This window comes from Lonchura striata, chromosome 22, assembly GCF_050655825.1.
Source record: "Lonchura striata isolate lonStrDom1 chromosome 22, ASM5065582v1, whole genome shotgun sequence".
Taxonomy (NCBI): domain Eukaryota; kingdom Metazoa; phylum Chordata; class Aves; order Passeriformes; family Estrildidae; genus Lonchura; species Lonchura striata.
The window spans coordinates 4,095,024-4,117,583 of NC_140724.1; the positions used below are offsets into that span (position 1 = coordinate 4,095,024).

Sequence of the window (22,560 nt, forward strand, 5' to 3'; positions counted from 1 at the left end):
ACTTTTTCTTTCACACTTTTTATTAATGCAACTTAAATTAGCTGGAACCTGCAAATTCTGCACAGGGCTTTTCACACAGCTCTGTCCTGGCAAAAGAGGTACCTAAAATCCAGCTGTGAATGATGGTGCCACATGCTGTGATTATTCCATAGTGCTTCAGTGAAAGTTCAAAGAGATTTTATACACAGTGATTATGAAAATAGATATATATATTTTTTTTTCCCATACAATAGTTTTACTTCTGCCAGCTACAAAATATGATAAAGAAAAATAATTCATTTGTTTCTCTAGCCCTAGGAATCTTCTTCTACTGCAACAGACACAACATTCCCACTGAAAGCCATGAGGTGCGAGAAAGGACTCCAAAGTCACACTGGAATATTTCCCTGGAATCTACAGGTCATTTCTCCAAGGATCTAGTGTTGTCCTAGAGCCTGATCCAGAGGGATCTGCAGGAAATAATCCCAATTCTGAACCTCGTGGCTCTGGGATTTTGAGCCTTGAAAGCTCACGTCACTTGCCTGAGTCAAACCAACTTGAAAAGGAGGGAGAATCCTGCAATTCCCCCCAAACACATCCTTTGCTGACCCTCAGCCATCTCTGATCCTCCCAGACTGGTGGCAAAGCAGCATTTTTGTAACAACAACTGAGACAAGACGACAGAAATTGCACTGCAAGGGAGAGACAACCCCCTGAAGAACTGTGGAACTCCCACTGGTTCTTATTCTTCCTTTGTATTTCTACAGTAACAGCTTGATTTCTTTAAATTCAAGGTTAGTTTTAACTTTGGGGTGGTTTAAGCATCTGAGGTAAGTTCTTGATGCACCTTTTTTCTTTTTTTTTTTTTTTTTTTTTTGGTATAGTTTCTTCATGTGCTTTTTGATTGTGTGTAAAATAAAGGTGGTGTGAGCTGAGAACTCCGTGGATCCTACAGGGAAGCAGCTCCTTATCCACAGCAGGGGTGCTGAGGCCTCTGCCCTGCACAACTCCCCCAGAGCAGCTCCAGCTGCTCTTGCACGGGCACAGCAGGGCTGGGAGGGCACGGAGGGCACCTGGCCCTGGGCAAAATGCGTTTACAGCCACCTGAAGCAGCCCAAAGAGAAGAGGAAGACCCAGCTGGGAAAAGGAGGATGCCCAGGGAGCTTTCAGGGAGTCTTTGCATAGTACATGGAGGGGAAACAGGGAAAGATTCACCTGCTGAGGTGATGAGGGGAGGGCAGAGCACGAGCTGGGGCTCCTCTGCTTCTCTCTGCTTTGGTGCCAGCTCTGTACTTTCTGCATTGAATTCACCACAAAAAGTGAAAACACTGCAGGAACTCCAGCCTGGTGTGGTCAGGACATGTGAAAGCAGGATTTTTCTCACCAGCTGTGACTGACAGTGCACCTCCACACTCATTTGGAGAGGATTAATTAAAGATATCCAATTTCTGAGCAGGGATGTTCCCATCAGCTTCCACCCCAGCAGAGACCTGAGCACCCCCTGGGGACGCCGAGCCACCCCTGGCATGGATCCAGACTGCAAATACACCTGTAAACCTCAACTTGGTTGCTACTGTACAGGAGTAACATTTTCTATTCATATTGCAGCTACAGATCTAATAAATAGAATTGCATATATTGTGCTTTATAAATTAAAATGCATTCCAAAGTGAGGCAATGCTAAATAATGAAACCATTGAACCTTTTCCCCCCGAAACCAGCCAGACTCTCTGATTCCACCACCACTTCCTCACTCTGCTCACAGAGGTACAAACTCTCTGCTGGTACCTCTGAAAACAAAAATTCCCTCCCCAAAAGTGACCAAAAAGAGTTTACCTAGGCACTACTGCAAATGTAAGGTGGCTAATAACCATGACTTGAACTCAGGAAGGGGAGGAGGTGAAGAAAGTCACGATGAATGTTTGGATTCCTTCCTTTTCAGTGTCTTCTGGCCCCTATCTGACACTCTGGGACATGTGCAGGGGTGTCAGCATCTCCTCAAAGATGGCTCCTTTCACGTTAGATCCCCTCAAATTTGCTTCTTGTAGGTCACAACCTGACAGATCACAATTCTGAAAGGGGGAAAGGAAAAATAACGTTAACTGAATAGAGACAGAGCTCTGTGCAAAAGTTTAACTCCATTTCCCTTAACTCCATTTAACTTTGTAGCTGGAGAAAAGCCAGAAATCCCCCAAATTACCATATTTTTGTACATATACTTATGTTTATGTCCAGAAAATGAAGACTAACTCATCTCCTAGTATATTTATGTCCAGGAAATGAAGGCTAACTCACCTCCAAGTCAGTCCCTGCCAGCGTGGCTCCTCGGAGGTTGCAGTTCTTGAGTTTGGCGTTTTTCAGCGTGGCCACTCGGAGGTTAATCCCGGTCATCTGACTGCCCTCCATGTCCACACCCTTCAGGTTGGCACCTGCAACACACCCACAGGTCAGGGGTGTGATGGAAAAGTCTCTCCTCCAAATGGTGATTTTCTATCTTTTATATGGTACATTACGTGTTACATGTTCACAGTTTTCCCCAATGCCTATTACCTATATTAAATAATGCTTTTCTATCTTTTATATGGTACATTACGTGTTACATGGTTACAGTTTTCCCCAATGCCTATTACCTATATTAAATGGTGATTTTCTATCTTTTATATGGTACATTACGTGTTACATGTTTACAGTTTTTCCCAATGCCTATTACCTATATTAAATGGTGATTTTCTATCTTTTATATGGTACATTACGTGTTACATGTTCACAGTTTTCCCAATGCCTATTCCCTATATTAAATGGTGCTTTTCTACTCTAAACCAATCTGTGAGTGCCAACATCACCAAGAACATGGAGGTGAGGAAGGAGAAAGAGGGAGGACAGGGCAGGCCCAAATCCCAAATCCATCTTAAACCCTCTGACCCCCATGTACAAAACCAAAACCCCCTGTACAGCACTCAGAAATTCTTCCCTCTACTTTGTGACTACTTCTACTCTAATATCTAAACTTTTGTGACTTCTTGTTCTTCCTGTAAGGTTGGTAACTCATTCCATGGCTCAAACCCAAAATCACAGCTGTTTGCAGCTGCCTGCCAGGGTCTCTAATGCTTCTGACCTGGGCCTGGAACCTCCAGAAATGTCTGAGGAACATTGTGAGTTCCAACACACAGGGAAAGCAGCAATGCAACAGCTCAAGGAGATGCTTCCCAAGAGGTGGGTCAACTGGGAGAGGCCAAGGCAGAACTGGGAATTTAATTATTTTATTATTTGACAGAACCAGAGTTGTGGGCTCTTCCCACAGACTTTACAAACACAGCTGAACTTTTGCCCTATCAGAGTACAGGCTCAGGGCTGGTTCCAGGGAATAATTAACAGGCAACAACTTACCTTCTAAATTAGCTTTAAGGCCTGATGGATCTTCAAAGTTGCAGCCCTTCAGGGATGCTCCCTCTGCGTTGGAACACAGCATCTTCACCCCCTGCAGGTTTGCACACTGGCAGAGACAGGATGTGAGTCACGAGGGTGTCAGGATAAATACCAAAAACCAGCAGAACACAGACTTAAATTCTGCACTGCAACTGAACCCCCCAAAGCACAACTGTGAGGAAGTGAGCACAACTGTTACTGTGAGGAAGTGTGGGAGCGCTGCAAGTGGAACAATCACAGAAAACATTGGGAAATTGATTTTTTTTTTTTTTTTGTTCCAATTCCTGTTTTTTGAGACAAGTGCAGGGCAGCCCAGGCTGCCCAGGGTGCAGCATCCTTACATCCAGCACGGATCCAGAGAGGTCAGCTCTCTCCAGGTTGGCACAGCACAGGTTGGCATGGGCCAGGTTGCAGCGGCTCAGATTGGCCATCTTGAAGTTGATGTAGCGAAGATCCAGGCGGGAAAGGTCAGCTCCACTGAAATTCAGACCCTGCAAAAGCCAGTCAACACCCCCAGAATGGTCACAGAAGGGAAGGGGGAGGTCTGGACACAAAAGAATTAAAAGAAACACGTCTGGGTAGTTGTGTATATAAATCTATACAGACAAACACACTTCCAGTACCTTAAAGGAGCTGATAAAAAGATGGGAGAGACTTTTTATATGGACAGAGATTGCCAGGACAAGGGGCAATAGGTTTGGAGATCAGGTTTAGATGAGATATTGGGAAGAAATTCCTCCCTGTGAGGATGGGGAGAGGCTGGGATGGAATTCCCAGAGCAGCTGAGGCTGCCCCATCCCTGGAAGCATCCCAGGCCAGCTTGGAGCAGCCTGGGACAGTGGAAGGTCTCCCTGCCCACGGCAGATTGGAACAAGATTATCCTTAAGGTCCCTTCAACCCCAAACCATTCCATGGTGCTAAATAAACACCCACTCACAAGATTATTTACTCTGTTACATAACACCACAAAATGAAAATGCAAAGCTCTCAAAATCTGGACATTTCCTAAAAACAGGCTGTGGTTTTAGACTGCGAGAGGGCAGGGTTGGAGAAGGTGTTAGGAAATAACTGTTGGAGTTTTGTTGGAAGGACAAAGGCTGAGCTCCCTGACCTGACAGCGCAGCTCGGACTTGGTGGGCGTTGCCAGCAGGAATCGGACAAACTCCTTCCGAGAGATGGGGGAGTGATCCTCGGCTGGCTGCGAGTTCTGGGGAGAGGAGGCAACAGGGACACTGAGTTCTGTGTTCCCTGGCACAGCAGGACGTGCCTCCAGGGATTACAGAGAGCAAGGTACCTTAATAGCAATTTCCAGGTGTTCAATGAGGGAGTCGATCCCAAAAAACCTGGCTTCTTCCAAAACCCCTACAAAGAAAGCAGTGCTGGTTATTCCAGAGAACTGCAGATCCAGCAGCACCCTTCTCTCCCCTTACTGGAGAACACACACACACATACTGGATGTAACTGGGGGGAGAGAGAAAGTTTGCTTGCAGCTAAAAGGAAAAACATAACTCGGACACAACATTTCCAACACCAGCATTAGGTTAAAGAGATCAACTCCAGAATTCCAGATATTAATCCAGTATGGGTTTTTAATGCTCCAAAGAGAAATAACCAGCCTATCCTCATTACAGCAAGCACATGGAGCTGCACTGCTGAGAATAAATCCACCAAAATTCCCAACCATGGGGATGAGCACACAAAGCTCCCCCTTGGCTTCACCACGGGCAAAGCTTTAATTCCAAGGAGGAATAATTGAGGAGATGTCAGACAGGTAATACCTACCTAGCAAATTAATGCCATCATTTACAATGAGCTGTCCGTGACGCAAATAGTTCAAAATGGGCTCAAAATACTCGGGACTGCGGTCAATGAGGAAAGCTCCTCTAGGATCTTGCTTATTCCCCCAAGCATCTGTTTCCACAACATATATATATATAAAATTACTTTTGATGTAGTGATAGAAGAGCATTTGCTTCAGTTTTCAGAGTTTTTCATTACCAAAGGGGACTGGAATAGCAAACATTCCACTTGGAAGGGCAGTTTGGAGACAGAAGGAAGGAAAAGAGGAGTGAGGGGAAAAATCAGCTTAAAATGACCTTGTTCCTGCTCTGAATAACTGGATTTTTACAAAAGAATCCTGTCTAGGATAAAAGCAGCACTGAAATTTTAGTCTGATTATCTCCCCAAGGCTGCCTCGTGCAGTTTGCTCATTTGCTCTGCTGACAAAACTGAGGAAGATGCAACAAGACAAAAACCTCAAATCAAGTAAACAAACAAAGGACCCAAACTACTCACAATGGATGGGAGCTGTGTTTGCAGCTTGTGAGACAAATGATCAACATTAGGTGGTGAGATGATAAAGAGAGGAATAAAGTTATTAAAAAATAATTCCCTGTTCTGCTCTGGTACTTTAACACACTTTGCATATTTTCCTTTATGAACAACAGTCTTAGCCTGACAGTGACTTTTACCTACTTTGCTCATTTATTACTTAAAAATAATAAAGTTCATCTCAGCATACTCACCTTTGTCTTTGAACATGTGTGCCAACATACTGTCAGGTTCTTTGTTAACCAAAGTGCTCCTAGAAAACAAAAGCAGCCCAACTTTACTTCTCTTTCATCTGTAAACGTTTAAGAATTAATTTCTTGCAAAACTGTGGTGGCAAACATAAAATACAGAGAAAGATGCAGGAATCAAAGACCTCCTGCTTCACAGTAAGTTACTTTTTAAGGTATTTTGCTTTATTGGAGTTTTTGAAGACCATTTTTACCGGGTGGTGGTGAAATATCTGCCGCCCACATTGAGAGTCAGCCAGTCTGTGTGGGACCCTGTCAGCTCCTCCTGAGCCCTCCCATCAGTCTGAGGATCTGCAGAGAAGAAACAAACTAATTACTGGAAAAATCCTTAATATTCTTTAATTACAAAGAGGTATCTTCTGAAAATACCAGAAAATAAAATCTTAAGTTCATATGAATGCAAAATAAACTCTATTAAATAGGTTTAATAAATAATAGAAGGTTTAAAAAGTAAGAATTACAGACTCACCAATGAAGGGCTCCCCTTCACAGACAAACAAAACATCATCATCCCTGAGACAGGAGGGGGCAGAGGGAAGAGAAAAAGAAGGTTAATCATACTTAAATCATAATTTATTGTTCATCTAATAGATAGTGGAACCTCTCGTGATTATTTCAGGTAAATTATGACCAGTGGCTATTAGCTGAAATTTCTTTATCTATTTTTTATCCGTATTTTGAAGGTTCTACTGGATTGGAATGGACTGACCTCACCAGAGATTTTATCTGCAGCAGCCAGGTAGGGACCACTTGTGTAATCAATTAATTCTTAAAAATAGTTGCTTTTCTCTCTGGTCTGGGACTATTCTGTGAAGCCAAAGTACTGACAGAATTTGTCTCTTTTACAGAAATCCCCCATTGCAGGGCTCACTGGAATAGTGGGGATTTCACAGCACAACCATTGCCCTAGAATCAACACAGGAGGAGGTGAAAAGGCCTCAAACACAGCTTGTATCAAGTTCTGACTCAATAAATGGTTTGAAGTTAGAAAGACACAAAGGACCTTTGGGCATCCTGGCTGGAAATGATCACATCTGGTTTTAGGGAAAGCACTGGGTATGGATTAAGGAGGATTAACAGGTTAGTCTCTTAATCCACAGCTCTGGTTTGCCTTTTCCTGGCTGAGCCTCACCTAATCAAAGCAATATCATCAATGAGTCCCCCTTTCCCGTTGTAAACGCTGGTGGCTTTTATCCCAAGCTTGTTGCTGGCCACAGAGAGCAAATCTGAGAGAGTCCCATACACGGCCACCACCTGGGGGAGGAGAGAAGAGGCTGTGAATAAAAACAAACCCAGCAAACCGCTCCAAAGTTCTGCTACTTCAGATTTCATTGGGGCTATTAGGAGGAGCAAAGTCCATTTGGATCTTGACCAAGAAACAAGGGAAAAGCCCAGCTTTGGTGCTGGAACACAAACACAGGGTGGCTTGCACAGCTCCCACCAAAACTCACTGCAACAGCAGGGAGGGAATAAATGTTGGTGCTGGAGGAATGTAATTCAGCTATTTCTTTCTCTAAAGAAACATTGCTGCTTGTGCTGTTCCAAGCCTCTCCCAAGTGTTCTTCCTTGCCTAAACACAGGGATTAAAGGACAGGCACGCGAACTGTCTGCACCCAGGATGTGGATGGAAAATCAGCATCACAGACGTGATTTAGCAGAAGTGCAAGGCTGAAATGCGGCCACATGAACTCCTGCACCCGGGATCGTGGGCAGAATTAATAGAATTACACGTTGAAGCACAGTCACATCGCCGTATGCACTCAGCATGTGGATGGAAACACCAAAATGAACACCACGATCACGGACTCTGTGCGGAACTGCATCCCAGGGCCTTTTCCTCTGCTGGACAAGCACTGCCTGGGCCCAAACCCCACAGTTTTCAGCCCCGAGATTATTTTAGCGAGCTTTTAAACAATTCAGTGCGATTATTCCCAGGGTTCCCGTCTCCCCTCAGAGCCCTCATCCCACAGCCGTGCCCCGCACGAGCAGCCGGACGCGGCTCCCTCAAGCCACCAAAGATCCCCGCCTGTCGCGACTGCCCCCAGCGAGGGGGCTCCCCGCTGCCCCCAGCAGGGCGCGGCTGCCCCGGGAGGCTGCGGGAGGGCCGGGCAGGGCCGCGGGGAGCGGGGCCGGCCCCGCTCCGGCCTCACCTTCCCGTTGCGGGCGCTGCCGTTGACGAACAGCGTCACCCGCCTCATGCTGCGCCCGCCGCCGCGCGACACCCGGAAGGGGCGGGCGCTGACGGGCAGGCCCCGCGGCCAATCAGCGCCGCGCGTCCGCCCAACGGGCAGCGAGGAGGCGGGATAAAGTTCGGCGCGGCAGCCAATCGCCACTAGAAGAAGCGCTGATATTTGCATAGTTCCTCTGTGATTGGTTGTTGCCCGTCACGTGCGCACGGGCCGTTGAATGAATTCATTTAATCGGTTTATTTCTTCCTCCCCCTACCGCCGCGGTGCTGCGGCTCAACGGCCCGCGATCCCTCCGCCGGCTCAAAGAGTCCTCCCTGTCCCCGCCAGCCCCGCGGACCCCCGGGGCAGAGCAGCGGTGAGGGGTCGCCTCCGTGATCCGTCCTCCTTACGGTGCTACCGGAGCCGGGCTGGCTGCGGCGGGCGCTGGGGTGGGCGGAGGGGCGGGGGCGCGGAGGGATCCGCAGGGGCGTGGCGCGGTTTGAAAGCGTGAGGCGGGACGGGCGTGGGGCTGAGGTGAGGGCGGCTCGGGGGGGAACGGGACCCCGAGAGTGGCCGGGAGCAAGCGGGGGGGCCGGGGATGCACGGAGATACCCGGGGTGCGCTCCGGGATTCCCGGGGGTACCGGCGGTGCGCTCCCGGGGGATGCTCCGGGTGCGCTCCGGGGGTACTCTGGGTGCGCTCCGGGGGATGCTCGGGATGCGCTCCCGGGGGATGCTCTGGGTGCGCTCCCGGGGGATCCTCGGGATGCGCTCCCGGGGGATGCTCGGGATGCGCTCCCGGGGGATATTCGGGATGTGCTCCCGGGGATACTCTGGGTGCGCTCCCGGGGGATTACTCGGGATGTGCTCCCGGGGGATTACTCGGGATGCGCTCCCGGGGGATCCTCGGGATGCGCTCCCGGGGGATCCTCGGGATGCGCTCCCGGGGGATATTCGGGATGCGCTCCCGGGGATGCTCTGGGTGCGCTCCCGGGGGATGCTCGGGATGCGCTCCCGGGGGATGCTCGGGATGCGCTCCCGGGGGATCCTCGGGATGTTCTCCCGGGGGATCCTCGGGATGTTCTCCCGGGGGATCCTCGGGATGTTCTCCCGGGGGATCCTCGGGATGCGCTCCCGGGGATGCTCCGGGTGCGCTCCCGGGGGATGCTCGGGATGTGCTCCCGGGGGATGCTCGGGATGTTCTCCCGGGGGATGCTCGGGATGTGCTCCCGGGGGATGCTCGGGATGTTCTCCCGGGGGATCCTCGGGATGCGCTCCCGGGGGATGCTCGGGATGTTCTCCCGGGGGATGCTCGGGATGTGCTCCCGGGGGATATTCGGGATGCGCTCCCGGGGGATGCTCGGGATGCGCTCCCGGGGGATGCTCGGGATGCGCTCCCGGGGATCCTCGGGATGTTCTCCGGGGGATCCTCGGGATGTTCTCCCAGGGTTGCAGGCTGTGAGTGCCCGAGCCCACGGAGCGCAACAGACCGGGGCAGCCCCCGGCTCGATGTTTTCCCCTCCTCGGCTGGTGGCCGTGACTGTGGCCATTGGCTCTGCCGGGGCCTAAGAGCAGAAAAAGAAAGAATAAGAAAGAAAAGGTTTGCCCAGGCGTTGTAAAGCAGATTAATTTCCGTAATTTTATTGCTAAAAGTGCGTGTGTTTGCGGAAGTGAAGTTTCAGAGTCACGTTATTGAGTTGTGCATCATTCACTTCAAGTAATGAATTGCAAAAAAATCTAGCTTTTTAAAGTTTCTACTTAGAAGCTAATGGTAGTTAAAAAGTATTTATTACTAGTGTTGTTTCTTCTGCTGATTTCTTTCTAAGACTTGCATTCTCTTTCTGCTGCTACTAATTAGTGCTATTAAAAGTAGTATGAAACTGCTGATATTTATTGTAACACTTGGAGCAAAACAGTTGCAGTGTAATTGTGATAATTGTATATTGTACGCATATTTTATATTCATGTGGAGTTTAACAGAGTGAAATCACAGCCTTGTGGCTCCTTACCCTTTGCCACTCCTGTGCACGTTTATAATGCAGGTTTTTATTGCTCTGTGTTTTTCTTTCTGCTCCCTGCCCCTTGTGTCTTTTCCCTGTAGGTTTTAGGGGATAAATTTCCTTTCCCACCCCACTATTAAACACCTTGTCCAGGAAAAATGTGGATTTGGGAGAAGCTTGAGCATGGTAGTGAGTTCTTGCTCTTAGTAAATAAGTTTTTTATTTTCTTTTTAATAGGAATCTGTAATTACAGCAGCAAAGGCTGAGTGGATGTTCTTTCAAATAAATCCCAAACAATGTTCAGAGGATCTAAAACTCCCCTGAAAGTTAAAGAAAACGAGAGTGGCTGTCCTGAACAGAAGGAAGAGGCCTCTTTACCTCCATCAAGAGCCCAGAAGAGCTGCAAAGCGACCAAGCCCAGAGTCATCAGGCCATCCAAGAAGGAGAATTTCACTGATGGGAAGGGGACACGGTCACCAAAACGTGCCTGGAAATGCCCCAGAGGCCCCGAGGAGAGCTCATGCCAGCCCCAGGGGGCTGATGTGGGCTGGCAGCTCCCGGGGGGCTGCTCGGGGGCACTGGGGGGGGATGTGCTCAGTGAGCCCCCCTTGCCTTTGCTCACCAGGGAGGATTTGTCCAGCAGCCCGGCTGCTCCCTTGGGAAACGACTTCTCCACTCCTGAGAGGGACCAAGTGGAGGGAAAGCCTGATTTTGGGCTGTCTGAACAGAGGAAAAAACCCGTTGATTTTGCTGCTGTGCTAAATGCCGAGGTTGGGATCGCTCAGGAAGGTTTTGGAACACGACCCACGGGTGAGGCTGGGGTGACAGATGGCTTTTGTCCTTCTCAGAGGGGCTTCTCCAGCTCCTTTAGTCCAGCCTCGTTCCAGAGGCTCTCATTTAGGGCAGGTTCAGGTGAGCAGGGTTTGGATGTGCCCAGGAGCACTCTCAAGAGGTTGTTGTTGCAGCATCTCTATAGGACATGCCACAGACAGGGTAATTATGCCATTTAACTGTTCTGGGCATATCCTACACAGTTAAATGCTCCCTGTGTATCTCTCTCCAGTTAATGAAGCGTCTTGTTTCACAAGGGAGTTGCAAGACAAATTCTGCAAGTGTTGGTGCACACTAACAAACAATTGAAAAGCTAAAAGGCAGACTTGATTCGTGATTATTTGATATACTCAGGGAGGTTTCTTGGGCTGAGCAGGTAATTTTATACCTTAGAATAAGTAGCATTACCAACCTCTAAAAAAGATTAAATTAGCATTTTAAAGCTTTAGGTATTACAAAACATTTTTGTGGTTTTGTGCTTTGTTTTTCTTTTTCACCTCTCGTCCCCTTTTCAGGGCCTTCCCCAACTTCACTGAAATTTAGGAGAAGATCAACCATTGGATTGAGGGGATCACCAGAAAACAACACTCTGATCCGGTACCTGGCCCAGCAGAGGAGCAGCAGACAGAAAGAAGCTTTCACCCAGGTGAGAGTCCTTCCCAAATTCCTGATGGGGAGCTTGCATTCCCCCAGGAACCACCCAGTGCTGGGAGAAGGGGAGCTGAGTCTTGGGAAGAATCCAGCAAAAGGAATAACCATGGCAGTAATTTGCTGTTGTCCCTTACTCACCTGATTTCAGGACAAGGGAATGTTCCAGGTTTTGTTTGCACTGCATAGAGGCTGGAATTTCTTCTCCATGTTGAGTTTGTTGATAAATTGTATTTTTTGTTACTTTCCCGTGCTGGCTGCACTTGGGTTTGGGTAATTAAACTGTTGCTCTTTCCAAGTGAAGTCAATTTCAAGCATGAGTGACTTGGCTAATCAGATTTGTTCATAACTTGAACTATCCTGGGCTGTCAGAAAGCAAATTCTAGACTAGAGGAACAGATTAAATGCAATAAAATGTACCAGATTTCTGAATAAAGTTCCTTTTTTTCCTTATTTTTTACTGTACAGATATAATTGCAGCCAGATGAAATGCTAGATCCTTTATATTTTATGTTAAAGTGCAAATACAAAACATTAAAGCTCAAATGATGAGGGAAGGAATGCCTGATGGGATTTTGTTTTGGCAGATCAGTCCTTTTAAACCTGCAAATGTGAGGTCGCTGAAGGACAAGATCGATGCTTTCCAAGCCTCCTTTGAATCCCTGCAGGAAGCTGAGGCAGAGGCTGGGCCCTCACACCTGGGGGAGCCTGCCCAGGAAGGAGGTTCCTGTAAGTTGATTAAATATCCTGGTCAGTTATTCACCTTAAATGTCAGCTCTTCCCTTAGGCTAAAAGTGTGAAACCAGAAATACTTATAAAACAAAATCATCTTCCTTTCTAAGGCACGGCACAGGTGTTTGTGCTTGGTTTGAGGTTTGTTTTGTTTGTTTAAAACATCTTCGTGCACCCTGATTAGTGGTTTCTCTGAAAACTCATATTTTTGGGTCTCTTTCCTGAGTTTTAGTTCCTAGATTTGTACTCTTTGATGGATTTCTCACTGAGCATTAATGGTGTTGCACATTCTTCCATGAAACAGAGAATGGTTTTCATTTTGCTTCTATGTTATTGCTGATCTTAACAACATTTATATGAAAAGAATCTCTTATTTTCTTCTGAAGGTTGGTAATGTTATTTCAAAGTAGATTAAAAAAATGTGTTCTTCTCCCTGCCTAGAACATTTCCTGACTTTCTGCACCTCTTGATGAAGAAATATAAAAAGGATTCATTGAAAAACCTGAAATTTGTGTTTTTTTGGGTTCTGTTTTATTTGATGCAGCCCAGAACAAACCACCTTCTAAAAAAGAGCCAAACCTGGAGCAGTGGACTGAAAAGTTTATGTTGGGCAACAGTGGAGCTGCTTTGAAAGAAAATTTAAGAGGAAATGGGAGCAAGAGCAGCAGGAGTGAGCTCAGGATCTGCAGCATCTTGTCCCCACACCAAGCTGTGACTGTCACTGACCCTGCTGCTGAAAAGGTGCTTTGAACTGGGGAGAAACCTCCAAGTTAGACATTAAAACAGACAATTTCTTCATTTGCCATGTCTAATCTAAGTATTAAATATCTTAAGTATTAATATATTAATATGTCTAAGTATTTAATTAGTTAAGCATATTCTAAGCATTTCCCTGGGTGTTTTGGGAAAATAAATTCAGCTGAAATTGTGGGTGATGGAAAAAACTCTGAAATTCTTCTCTGTGGGATTAAAACCCTTCACAGTTTGTGCTGTTGTAAAAATCCTGGAACTCTTTCTTTAGGTATGGGTTTGTGAGCAGCAAAATCCTGTGAAATCCTTGGACACTGTTGTAACTGGAGATTCCCTGGAAACAGGCCATGGTAAGAGGATTCAGCACTGTTATAATCTTTGTTAAACTCTCATTAGGAAATAAAAATACTGGAATGTTTGTCAGGAAACGTTTCAGCTGACATTTGTCATCTTGTCTACAATTTAGGATGCAGTAGAAACCCAATATAACTTTTTATTCGTGCAGTGCTTCTTTTTAGTATATTCTATAAATTTCTGAAAATAGCAGCTGTCCATTTGGCACCAAAAGAGCCAGAATTTACAGACTGGTGGATTTCTGTGAGGTGTTTCTGCAGAGGATCTGTGGAGATGTGTGTGCTTTTATCCTCATGCTTTTTGTACTAAAGTTTTGTCACTTTTCCTGAGACTCTTCAGTGTCACAGCTCTGTTCTTGCCCTGCAGCTGCCAGGTGTGAGCACGGTGGTGCTGCTGATGCTGTGGCAGAGCTCAGCACAAGGAAGGCTGTGGAAGTGGTGAGCCTGGCAGTGCTGGCTGGAAACCAAACCCCTGGGAGCACCCCCAGCACTGAGCTCTCCCTGCCAAGACCCATCCTGAAGAGAACCCCGGGCAGGGAGCTCTGCCACGGCCCCGAGGCTGATTCAGTGCTTGCACCAAGGATGAGCATAAAGGTGCCTTGGGGGACTGATTGCTGTGGCTTGGGAATGGTTTGGGAATGATTTGATGCTGCTTGGTCATCCTTGGGAGCTTTGCTTGAAGCTCTCGTGGCGTTGCACCTTCAGGACCTGAAGGGGTGACAGGAAAAATTGAGACTTTACGAAAGTCTGGAGTTCCAGGACACAGGGAATGTCTTCAAACTGACAAAGGGCAGGGCTGGGTGGGATACTGGGAAGGAATTGTTCCCTGGGAGGGTGTGGTGGGGATGGAATTCCCAGAGGAGCTGGGGCTGCCCCATCCCTGGCAGTGTCCCTGGCCTGGCTGGACAGGGCTTGGAGAACCCTGGGATGGTGGGAGGTTTCCCTGCCCATGGCAGGGGTGGCACTGGATCATTTTAAGCTCCCTTCCCACCTGAACCATTCCATGATTCCACGAAATGGATGTTTTGAATTTCATTCATGCAGCAAACAAGGATTAGGATATATGACTGATTATTAAATGCTGCTTAGAGGACAATATTTTAATTAAATTTTATTGAACTGTATATCTTAAATTTGACAGGAATACTTAAACAGTGCCACTGACAGAGGAGAAGATGAATCTGCTGCAATCTCCAGTTGTGTAGAAGCCTTTGAAACATTGCAAACAGGTCAGATTCCTTTTTCCAAGAAGAAAAAAAAACCTCTTGGCTTTATTTCTTTTTTAAATAAGTAAAATATTGTGCTGATAAAGTTTTTGCCTCTTTGCTGAGTCTGGTTATTGGTATTAATCACCACTGAATGACCTCCTTGTGGCATCATGCTGATAACATGGAAAACAAGATTGCCAAGGAAAAGAAAGTCTATAAAAAAAAAAATCCCACCACAAAATTTCAGAAAGCCTTGAGCAGCAGAATAGAACTCCTGATTATTAAAGGAGTTTTATACTTTTCAACTGAAACTTGGGGAACAGGCAATAATTTTTAGTGTGTTTCTTACTTGATTTTTTAATAAACCCAGAGTGAAAATCCTGGCTGTCCTCCCAGGTGTTTTGCTGATTGTTTGGGTGGTGATTTTTAGGAGAGATTTAAATCTCTTGCAAAACCTCTGCTCTATGCCAGTTCTTCACTCAACTCTTCGTTTCATTTGATTCCAACAGAGACAACTGACAGTCAGAACTCCAAAACGCCGAAGAAGAAAAAAGTGACTTTTGGGGAAGTTCTGAGCCCTGAAATCTTTGACCAGAGTCTTCCTGCCAACACCCCCTTGCGCCGAGGAGCCTCCCCAGGGCGACCCCTGGGGCAGAGCCCGGGGCCAGGGCCGGGCCTCTCCCAGGAGCCTCTGCCCCCCCTGGATTTTGCCTGGGATGATGTGAGTTTGTTGTCTCTATTCCCCGTCAATAATCAATTCTTGCTTCGTTTTCCCCCCCGCCGCTGGGTTTTGCAAAGAAATTGCTGAAACAGAAATGTAGAGTCTGCTCAGAGTTAGAGAATCACACTGAGAAGTTGAGTTTTTAGGAATTCTGAGCAGCACTTTGGTCTGCAGAGCTGTTTTAGAAGGTTTCTGGACCTTGAAGTGTTTTCCCCTTCACTTTTTCTTATATTTTGCTGCTGTGTTTCTTTGAAATTTTTTCTTTGAAATTTCTTTTCTTTGAAACAAGAATTTTCCTAAAATTCTTTGCCACACAGAACAAAGTTGGTTTCTCTAAGGAAACAAAATAAAACCACGTTGTCCGCAAACACTGATGGACAAGGTCCATCAAATATCTGCTGTAATTGCTAAGAAATGTCATTTTTTGTCTGAAGGAAGGCATTGAGCCTCCCCCAGAATTCCTGGAAGGTTCTGTTGCTGCAGAAGCCCCTTCATCTGTTGAAATGGCAGAAGGTAACCCCAACTTGGCTTTTTATCAATAGATAATGAAGCTTTTAGAACCTGAAAATTGAGAGTTGAGGATTTGGTTTATTTTTCTGTTTGTATTTTTTTAAATACATAATTATTAATATATTGCAATTGTGCTAAAACTTGAATGCTAGCATTTAAATTGAAAGGTTTTCTTCTGAAGCTCCTTGCAGTAGCTGCAGTGTTTACCTGAGCTTTAGGTTAACTGGATCTTATTTAAACTTGTCATATCTTTCTGTGACAATTTTACTGCTTAAAGTAATTTTTTTTTAGAGTCTTGATTCTGATACTGTAATTTCGATGACTTTTAAACAGCAACCAAACAACAAAAGCATTGAAAATGGGTTGTGCATATTTATTTTTTGAAAGCTTTGGATGTTCTAATTATTGTTACCAAATCCTCCCAAGTTGAATTTTCCTCTATTTTGTAGAGCAACAAGGAATTTTTATCTTGCCATGTTTGATAGTCCTCAAGATTAAGTTTCTACTCAAGACTAAAATGGCTGAAGTGCATAATGTCAGAAATTACGTAGATAATTTCCTTAAAATGTGATTAACTTGCATTGAAAGTGATTAAAAATAATTTTTTTCCATTTATAGTAGCAGAGACTGACAAACCTGACGTAACAACTTGTTCTTCTACTAAAAGGAAGGTGAGTTTCCTTGGTGATGAAATTTATTTTGTTTATTTGAACTTCTTCAGGCAGAATTGTTCTTTTATCCCTCTTGATGCTTAAAAAAGTTTTTCCAGCCTCAGCTATGAGGCTTATCTATATATCCAGGTATATGGAAATACCTCTTGTTAGTACCTTGAGGAAATGAGATTTTTCAGTAAAAGTGATTTTCCAGTTGTTAAAAATACAGCCTGATACTTTAAATGGACAATTTCTATTGAATTTTCCAGGAGCTTTTCCAAATAATGTGACAAAATGTTTTGGTTGCTGGAATTTCAGGCACGGAATTGATTGTACAAGAAGTGCTTTCAGACTTCAGTGTTGGACAGCTCTGGTGGGAGGGGAAGGCAAAAGACAGAGGAACATAAAAAAGCAACCCATTTTCTTAAATAACTGAAGATGAAAATTTACTGTGTTTTCATTCTAATACAAAAAGGACTGGATTGCACTGTGGGAAATGAGTCTCTAATATTTAATTCCCAGTTGTGCCAGCCCCTAATGAGTGATAAGAGATTAATTCCATTTGATTCCTGTGCCTGGTGGACTCTGGTGGGTTTTGGTGCCTCCAAATCCTGTCCTTAACAGTGCAGGGCCATGGCACAGGGCACTGATGGGAGCAGCTCAGGAGCCACAAACACTGAGAATGACAAAAACACTAAAAATCCAAGAAGGAGCAAGATTCAGAGACAGAAGGATCCAACCACAACTGCTCCCAAGAAGACCCAGGTGCGTGCCAGCCACTTGCTGAATTCTGCTTTTATTTTTATTTATTTCTCTCTCCACGTGTCTTACAGCATTATTTTGATCTTCCTGTCGCTGCCAATATTTTCTTCTTCATATTTTCTTCTTCATCCCCATCTTGTTTTCCTGCGTTTCCTGGCCCATCCTTTCTCCTTACTGACTTGAGGGATTGAGCTTTTTGCAAAGAGGTGTTTGTGTGCCACTTTTCAGAGTTGAGGGCCAACAAATGAGTTTGTGGTTCTTGCATGTGAGAAAAGTAATTCTTTTTTGCTTTTGAGTTTCTAGATTGTTCTGTAGCTGGCAGAAGAAGTGGAGCCTTCCTTTTAGGGGAAACAGTTGTCATCCATCAAAATCCAGTAATGGGGTCACTTATTGAAAAATATTAAAGAGGATGATTAAAATTTCACTGTGTGTTATTCTCTTTCTCAATCTTTTCAGAAAACAAAATACCCTGGCTATGGGAAAAGAAGAAAGAGAAAAGTGAAGAAATCTTTGTATGGGGAAAGAGAAATGGCTTCTAAGAAACCCCTGCTCAGCCCTATCCCTGAAATTCCAGAGGTTTTCTCTTCTGTGTCATCTCCAGACTCACCAAAGGCAGATGCACTTTTCACAGGTAATTTGGGTTTTAGTTTTGTTGTGCTTTGTTCTTTCTGTTCCTTTATATCAACAGTTAAACAAAAAAAAAATTACTTTTAATTGCTTCTGATAGCAGAGTCTGGAGGATCTAATAAATTAATAATATCCAACTGATAAATTCAGTTCTTGTTGGACTCCAGTGTAAATCAGACAAAAAATCCACCTCTTTACTTTGGGTACACTATTTTCCTTAGTCTTTAAGCTGGGTATGAAGAGTTAAGGGATGTGCAGAGCTTTCTGTTGGGTTTGTTCCCCACTGTTCATCTGGGATGGTTGTTTAGAAGGTTATTTTTATATAGGTAAATAAGTATAATAAGTAAAACAATTTCTATATGAAGTGAACCACCATGAAGCTTTTCTTGTAATCACAGAAGATTTTGTGCACTCAGTGAATTAACCGTGTGTTTGCTCCCTTTCAGGGGGTGCCAGCTGGGGTGACCCCCAGCACAGGGGTGCCTGCAGGGACCCTGCCCAGGAGCCCCAGGCTGGGAGGACGCGTGCCAGGGGCCTCCCTGCAGCTGCCCTGTGCCCAAAGCCCGGGCTCCTGGAGGAGGCAGCAGCCACCAGCTCTGGGCATGGAGACTCTGAGGGGCCAGGGGGGCTGCAGCCTGCTCCTGGCACTGCTCCTGGCACTGCTCCTGAGGTAACTGCTGCCCTGGGGGATCACAGAAGGGATGGATGGCTGGGGGGAAGCCCTGGGAGGGGTGGATCAGGCAGCCTGGAGGCCATCCTTGGAAGGAGGAGTTGGGCATTCAGAACTCAGCTGAGCCTCTGAGCAGCCTGGACCCATGGCAGGGGGTGGAATGGGGGTGATCTTCAAGGTCTCCTCCAAGCCTGGCCATTCCAGCATTCTCTGCTTCCCAAGCAACCTAGGTTTGGCCTCACACTGAAACAGGTTCCAGCCTGCAGGATTCTCTGTCAGGTGTTGGGATTTTGGAGACACATGGTAAGAGAATAGGAGCCAGTTCAGCTGTTTGAAACCAGGTTTTTATGGATTACCTCTTGCCTATATTTTTAAAAAATCAATTTTTTTTAATCTCCCCAGTTTTCAAATGCTGTGCCAGATGCCAAAGGTGATTTTGATACATCTGATTATTTCCAGCAGGGCAAAGAGATTCTATGTGGAAAAGAAGCAAAAGAAAGCAGTTCCTTGATAGAAAAGGAAGAATTACAGGGAAATCTTCTAAGTGGGCTGGAAATTCTGGAGCAACAGGATGTACAGGAGGATGCCCAGAGAGCCAAGTGTCCTCAGAAGGATTCTGTCAGAGGTGATGCAGCAAGGAGAAGAAGAAGAAGCAGCAGTGCCTTTTACTTCCCTCCTGTTGGAAACTTGGAAATAACTGGGGCTGATGTTGCAGTTTGCTCTTACAGTGTGGAAGAAGTTCTGTCAGTGCCCCAGGGGCAGGAGGGGTCCCTGCAGGCCCGCAGGAGGAGGAGCAGTGCCAGTGCTGAGGTCAGGGTGAGGCGCAGCATGAGGCTGAGCAGGGATGCAGCAAATACGGGACTTGCGTGGATTCAGCTTCCCAGTGAGATTCCCAAGCTGCCTCCCCTCCCGGCTGCTCCCAAAGCCAGGAGAAGCAGCAGCACATCCATCCTGGCAGGAGCTGAGAATATTCACCACAGGGAGCAAAACCTCCTCCCCTTGCCAGCCCCAGGGAAGGAGAATGAGGACTCTGCTCCTCCTGCTGCTGCTCCTGGCAGGAGGTGGAGGAGGAGAAGCTCCTGTGAAGCCACAGCTCAAGAAACGCCCTGGGCTCCCACCCAGAGAAGGAGAAGCACAAATTCTGTGTGTGGGAAGGGCAGGAGTGACCAAAAACACTCGGAAGCAGCAGAAACTCTTGAGCTAAGATTGAAAGATGTCTCAGGCATCTCTGATTTTCTGAAGTGAAGGTGCTTCTTAGAGCCTTGTGTTGTCTCTCAAGTGCAGTTTTCTTTCCCACTCGTATTTCCTCACCTTCTTACTCATTTTCTGGATAACTCAGAACTCATTTTCCTTGTCTTGATGCCTAAAATGCTTGAAGATCTGAACTGTGTGGCGGACTGGCTTAGAGTATTGGTCTGGTACAGTTATGGCAGGTAATGAAGAGAATTTAAAAATTCTCTCTCGTAAATGTGGGCTTGTCTTTAGCAGTTAAACCACCGAGTCAAATGTGTCCTTCCAATTGCTCCAAGGGTTTGTTTCCCATATGCTTGACCATGCCCTACAAATTGCTGTTGAAATCTGCAAATACTTTCTTCTAGATTGCAAAAATACACTAAAAAGAGATTGTCTGCAGTGAACGAAGGAGTCACTTCTTGAAAGGGAAGGGGAGGAAGTGAGGAACCTGGTTCTATCTTCTGAAAAGGCTTTGGGCATGAGCAGAGGTGCAGCTCCTTAGAGTAAGATTTTGTGTTAGAGTTCATGAATTATTCTCTGATGTAAAGGCTGGTCATTAAAGAAAAAAAAAAGCTTTTAGATCTTTATTTGTACAAAATTCATCTGACACATGAAATTGGCTGAGGGGAGAAGCATTCCTCACCAGGAAGGCTGTGCTTCATTTCCAGCCCTTCCCAGCACTGTGTGTGTGTGTCCCATCCCCTGCTGGCCCTTGTCACCTTCCTGTTTTTTACTGCTTGGAACAGTGGAATAAAGAGTGAGGACTGCAGGTGCTCTGCTCCAAGCTTTGCTGCTGCTTTCATTTTTCATCCTGGGGTGTTCCAGCCCAGAGGGGTCCCCGTGCCAGCCTGGAGGAAATGGCTTTGTGTCCAGCACAGTCCCTTCTGTGACCTGCTTTTTCCCCTGAGTGATGTGGGATAAAATCCTTTATGTACTTGGCTGCTTTTATAGAGCTTGAAAGCAACCAGAGCAGTTGGAATTTTATACCACTTTCTCCCCAGACAAGAATTCCTAAAGCAACTTGAAAGAAACTCCACTATTTAAGTGCTGTTTGAGTTACAGAATCACTGGGGTTGGAAAAGAGCTTTAAGATCAGAGTCCAGCACTGCCCTGTGGCCCATAAACCACGTCCCCAAGTGCCACATCTCCACGTCTTAAATCCCTCCAAAAACAGTTGCCTGAATGTTTGGCTTGGGGATTTGCTTTTGGGGAGAGTTCCTGGGTTGGCTGCTGTGCTTGGCTGCCAGGAGAGGGCAGGCTGGGCTGAGCTTTCTGCTTGGAAGGGACCTGGAAAAGAACATCGTGGACAAAATCAGAGAGGCTGGCTGAGGTTATAACGAGAAGCTTAAAAAATTAGTAAAAAATAGCTACTCCTTTTACTGTTCACAACAAAGAGCAACTGAGCTGTGCACTGGAATTAAACTGGGAAAGTGAAATGATGATGGAATTAAGTGTGAGTTTCATATGGAAATCACTTTGTGCCTGAACAGAGTCAAGTCTCTGTGCAGCTTTAGGTACCAAATCCAGCACTGAGTGCCACTGGGGCTCTCACATCCTGAACATCAGCCTGAAGAGTGAGATTGAAGAGTTGTCCTGGAGGAAGAGACAAATTGATGGGTTTGATGCAAGAGGGTAAATCCCAGCTCTGCCCAGAGGGGATGGAGTCCAGCCCCAGCAGCACAGGGAGCTCTGCCCCAAGGTTCCCTGAGTGCACTTCAGCCAGGAGGTGGGAGAAGAACAAGGGTAAGGAGAGGAAAACAAAGCAACAAAGCTTGGATTTTCCTCCTGGCACAGCTGGGTGGAAAAGGGTTGTTAGGAATCATTTGTGGATCCTTGATGGCAATGGCAGGAAAGGAAGAGGTAGTTCTTTCCAAGAGATGTGTCTACTTCTTTATGGTGCTTTTTAGTTCCTTTTGTCCTTCTCTGGATAGAATTTATCCTCAAAATGTTTTCTTAATCTGGAGAGGATTTGAAGACGTCTTCAGCTGTGCAGAAGGTGCAGAGGTAGGGGGCAATAATCTGTTCTCCACATCTGCACTGAGAAGGACAAGAGATGTGTTTTAGTCAGAGGAAAAGGTCTCTGTTGAACATTAAGGAAAAGTTCTCAGAGCAGCAGTGGCCAAGCAGGGGAACACAGGGCCCGGGGAAGTGTGGAATCCCCATCACTGGAGCCTTCAGGAACAGATTAAACAAATACCTGTCAGCAATGACAGATGATCCTTGCTGGGGTAGGGATAGGCCGGGGTGGCCTCTGGAGGCTCTGGCTGTGTTTTCTGATTGTGGAGATTCAGGAGCTGCTCTGGGGCTTGCTGAGCAGCCCAGACCTGGGAGGGAACCGTGGTGGAGCTGGGCAATGGCTCAGCTGGGGGAGCTGGAAGCTGGGAGAGCTCCTCATGCAGCAGCTTGGGGCTTTAAACACCCAGATCTGCCTCCGAGCAGGAGCTCACCAAACTCCTGAAACTGTGGGACCTGCACCCACACAGGGGGTGGGAGCAGCAGTGTGATTCCATCGTCACCTCTGCTTTTCCAAAATCAACATTTCCCTCAGAACGACCAGCAGCTTCCCTCTCCCTGTGCCCTCCCTGTGCTCTTCTGGAGCTGGGTCTTGTCGAAGTGGCCCTGCTGGAGGGTAGGGAATGAAATCAAGGTGTGTGACAGCACAGAGGTGTCAGAACGTTTTCAGTTTGTGGTTCTGCCTGAAGGACATTCCA

General features: G+C 46.3%; 2 protein-coding genes across 6 annotated transcripts; one reads left to right on the forward strand and one right to left on the reverse strand.

Annotated features, from left to right (window-relative positions):
- Window positions 1-2: 2 nt before the first annotated feature.
- KCTD9 (potassium channel tetramerization domain containing 9) lies at window positions 3-8,201 on the reverse strand. Of its 2 annotated transcripts, XM_021548312.3 has the most exons (12): window positions 8,135-8,201; window positions 7,117-7,238; window positions 6,454-6,497; window positions 6,179-6,275; window positions 5,931-5,989; window positions 5,188-5,316; window positions 4,700-4,767; window positions 4,517-4,612; window positions 3,747-3,896; window positions 3,367-3,472; window positions 2,275-2,408; window positions 3-2,051 (listed from the first exon to the last, which is right to left on the reverse strand). In XM_021548312.3, the coding sequence occupies exons 1-12, from the start codon at window positions 8,180-8,182 to the stop codon at window positions 1,935-1,937; spliced, it is 1,170 nt and encodes a 389-aa protein (XP_021403987.1). In that variant the 5' UTR covers window positions 8,183-8,201; the 3' UTR covers window positions 3-1,934. The 2 variants fall into 2 exon arrangements, with proteins under 2 accessions (XP_021403987.1, XP_077645364.1); XM_077789238.2 differs by lacking the exon at window positions 5,188-5,316.
- Window positions 8,202-8,373: 172 nt separating this feature from the next.
- On the forward strand, window positions 8,374-21,296 carry CDCA2 (cell division cycle associated 2). 4 transcript variants are annotated; one of them, XM_085559230.1, is made up of 15 exons: window positions 8,374-8,528; window positions 10,389-10,961; window positions 11,498-11,628; window positions 12,218-12,359; window positions 12,907-13,103; window positions 13,384-13,462; window positions 13,833-14,059; window positions 14,607-14,694; window positions 15,183-15,394; window positions 15,829-15,907; window positions 16,523-16,575; window positions 17,182-17,322; window positions 17,776-17,950; window positions 18,393-18,616; window positions 19,076-21,296. In XM_085559230.1, the coding sequence occupies exons 2-15, from the start codon at window positions 10,448-10,450 to the stop codon at window positions 19,859-19,861; spliced, it is 3,048 nt and encodes a 1,015-aa protein (XP_085415356.1). In that variant the 5' UTR covers window positions 8,374-8,528; window positions 10,389-10,447; the 3' UTR covers window positions 19,862-21,296. The 4 variants fall into 4 exon arrangements, with proteins under 4 accessions (XP_085415356.1, XP_085415358.1, XP_085415355.1 ...); XM_085559232.1 differs by having other exon boundaries at window positions 19,079-21,296; XM_085559229.1 differs by lacking the exon at window positions 8,374-8,528 and adding an exon at window positions 8,654-8,686.
- Window positions 21,297-22,560: the final 1,264 nt, after the last annotated feature.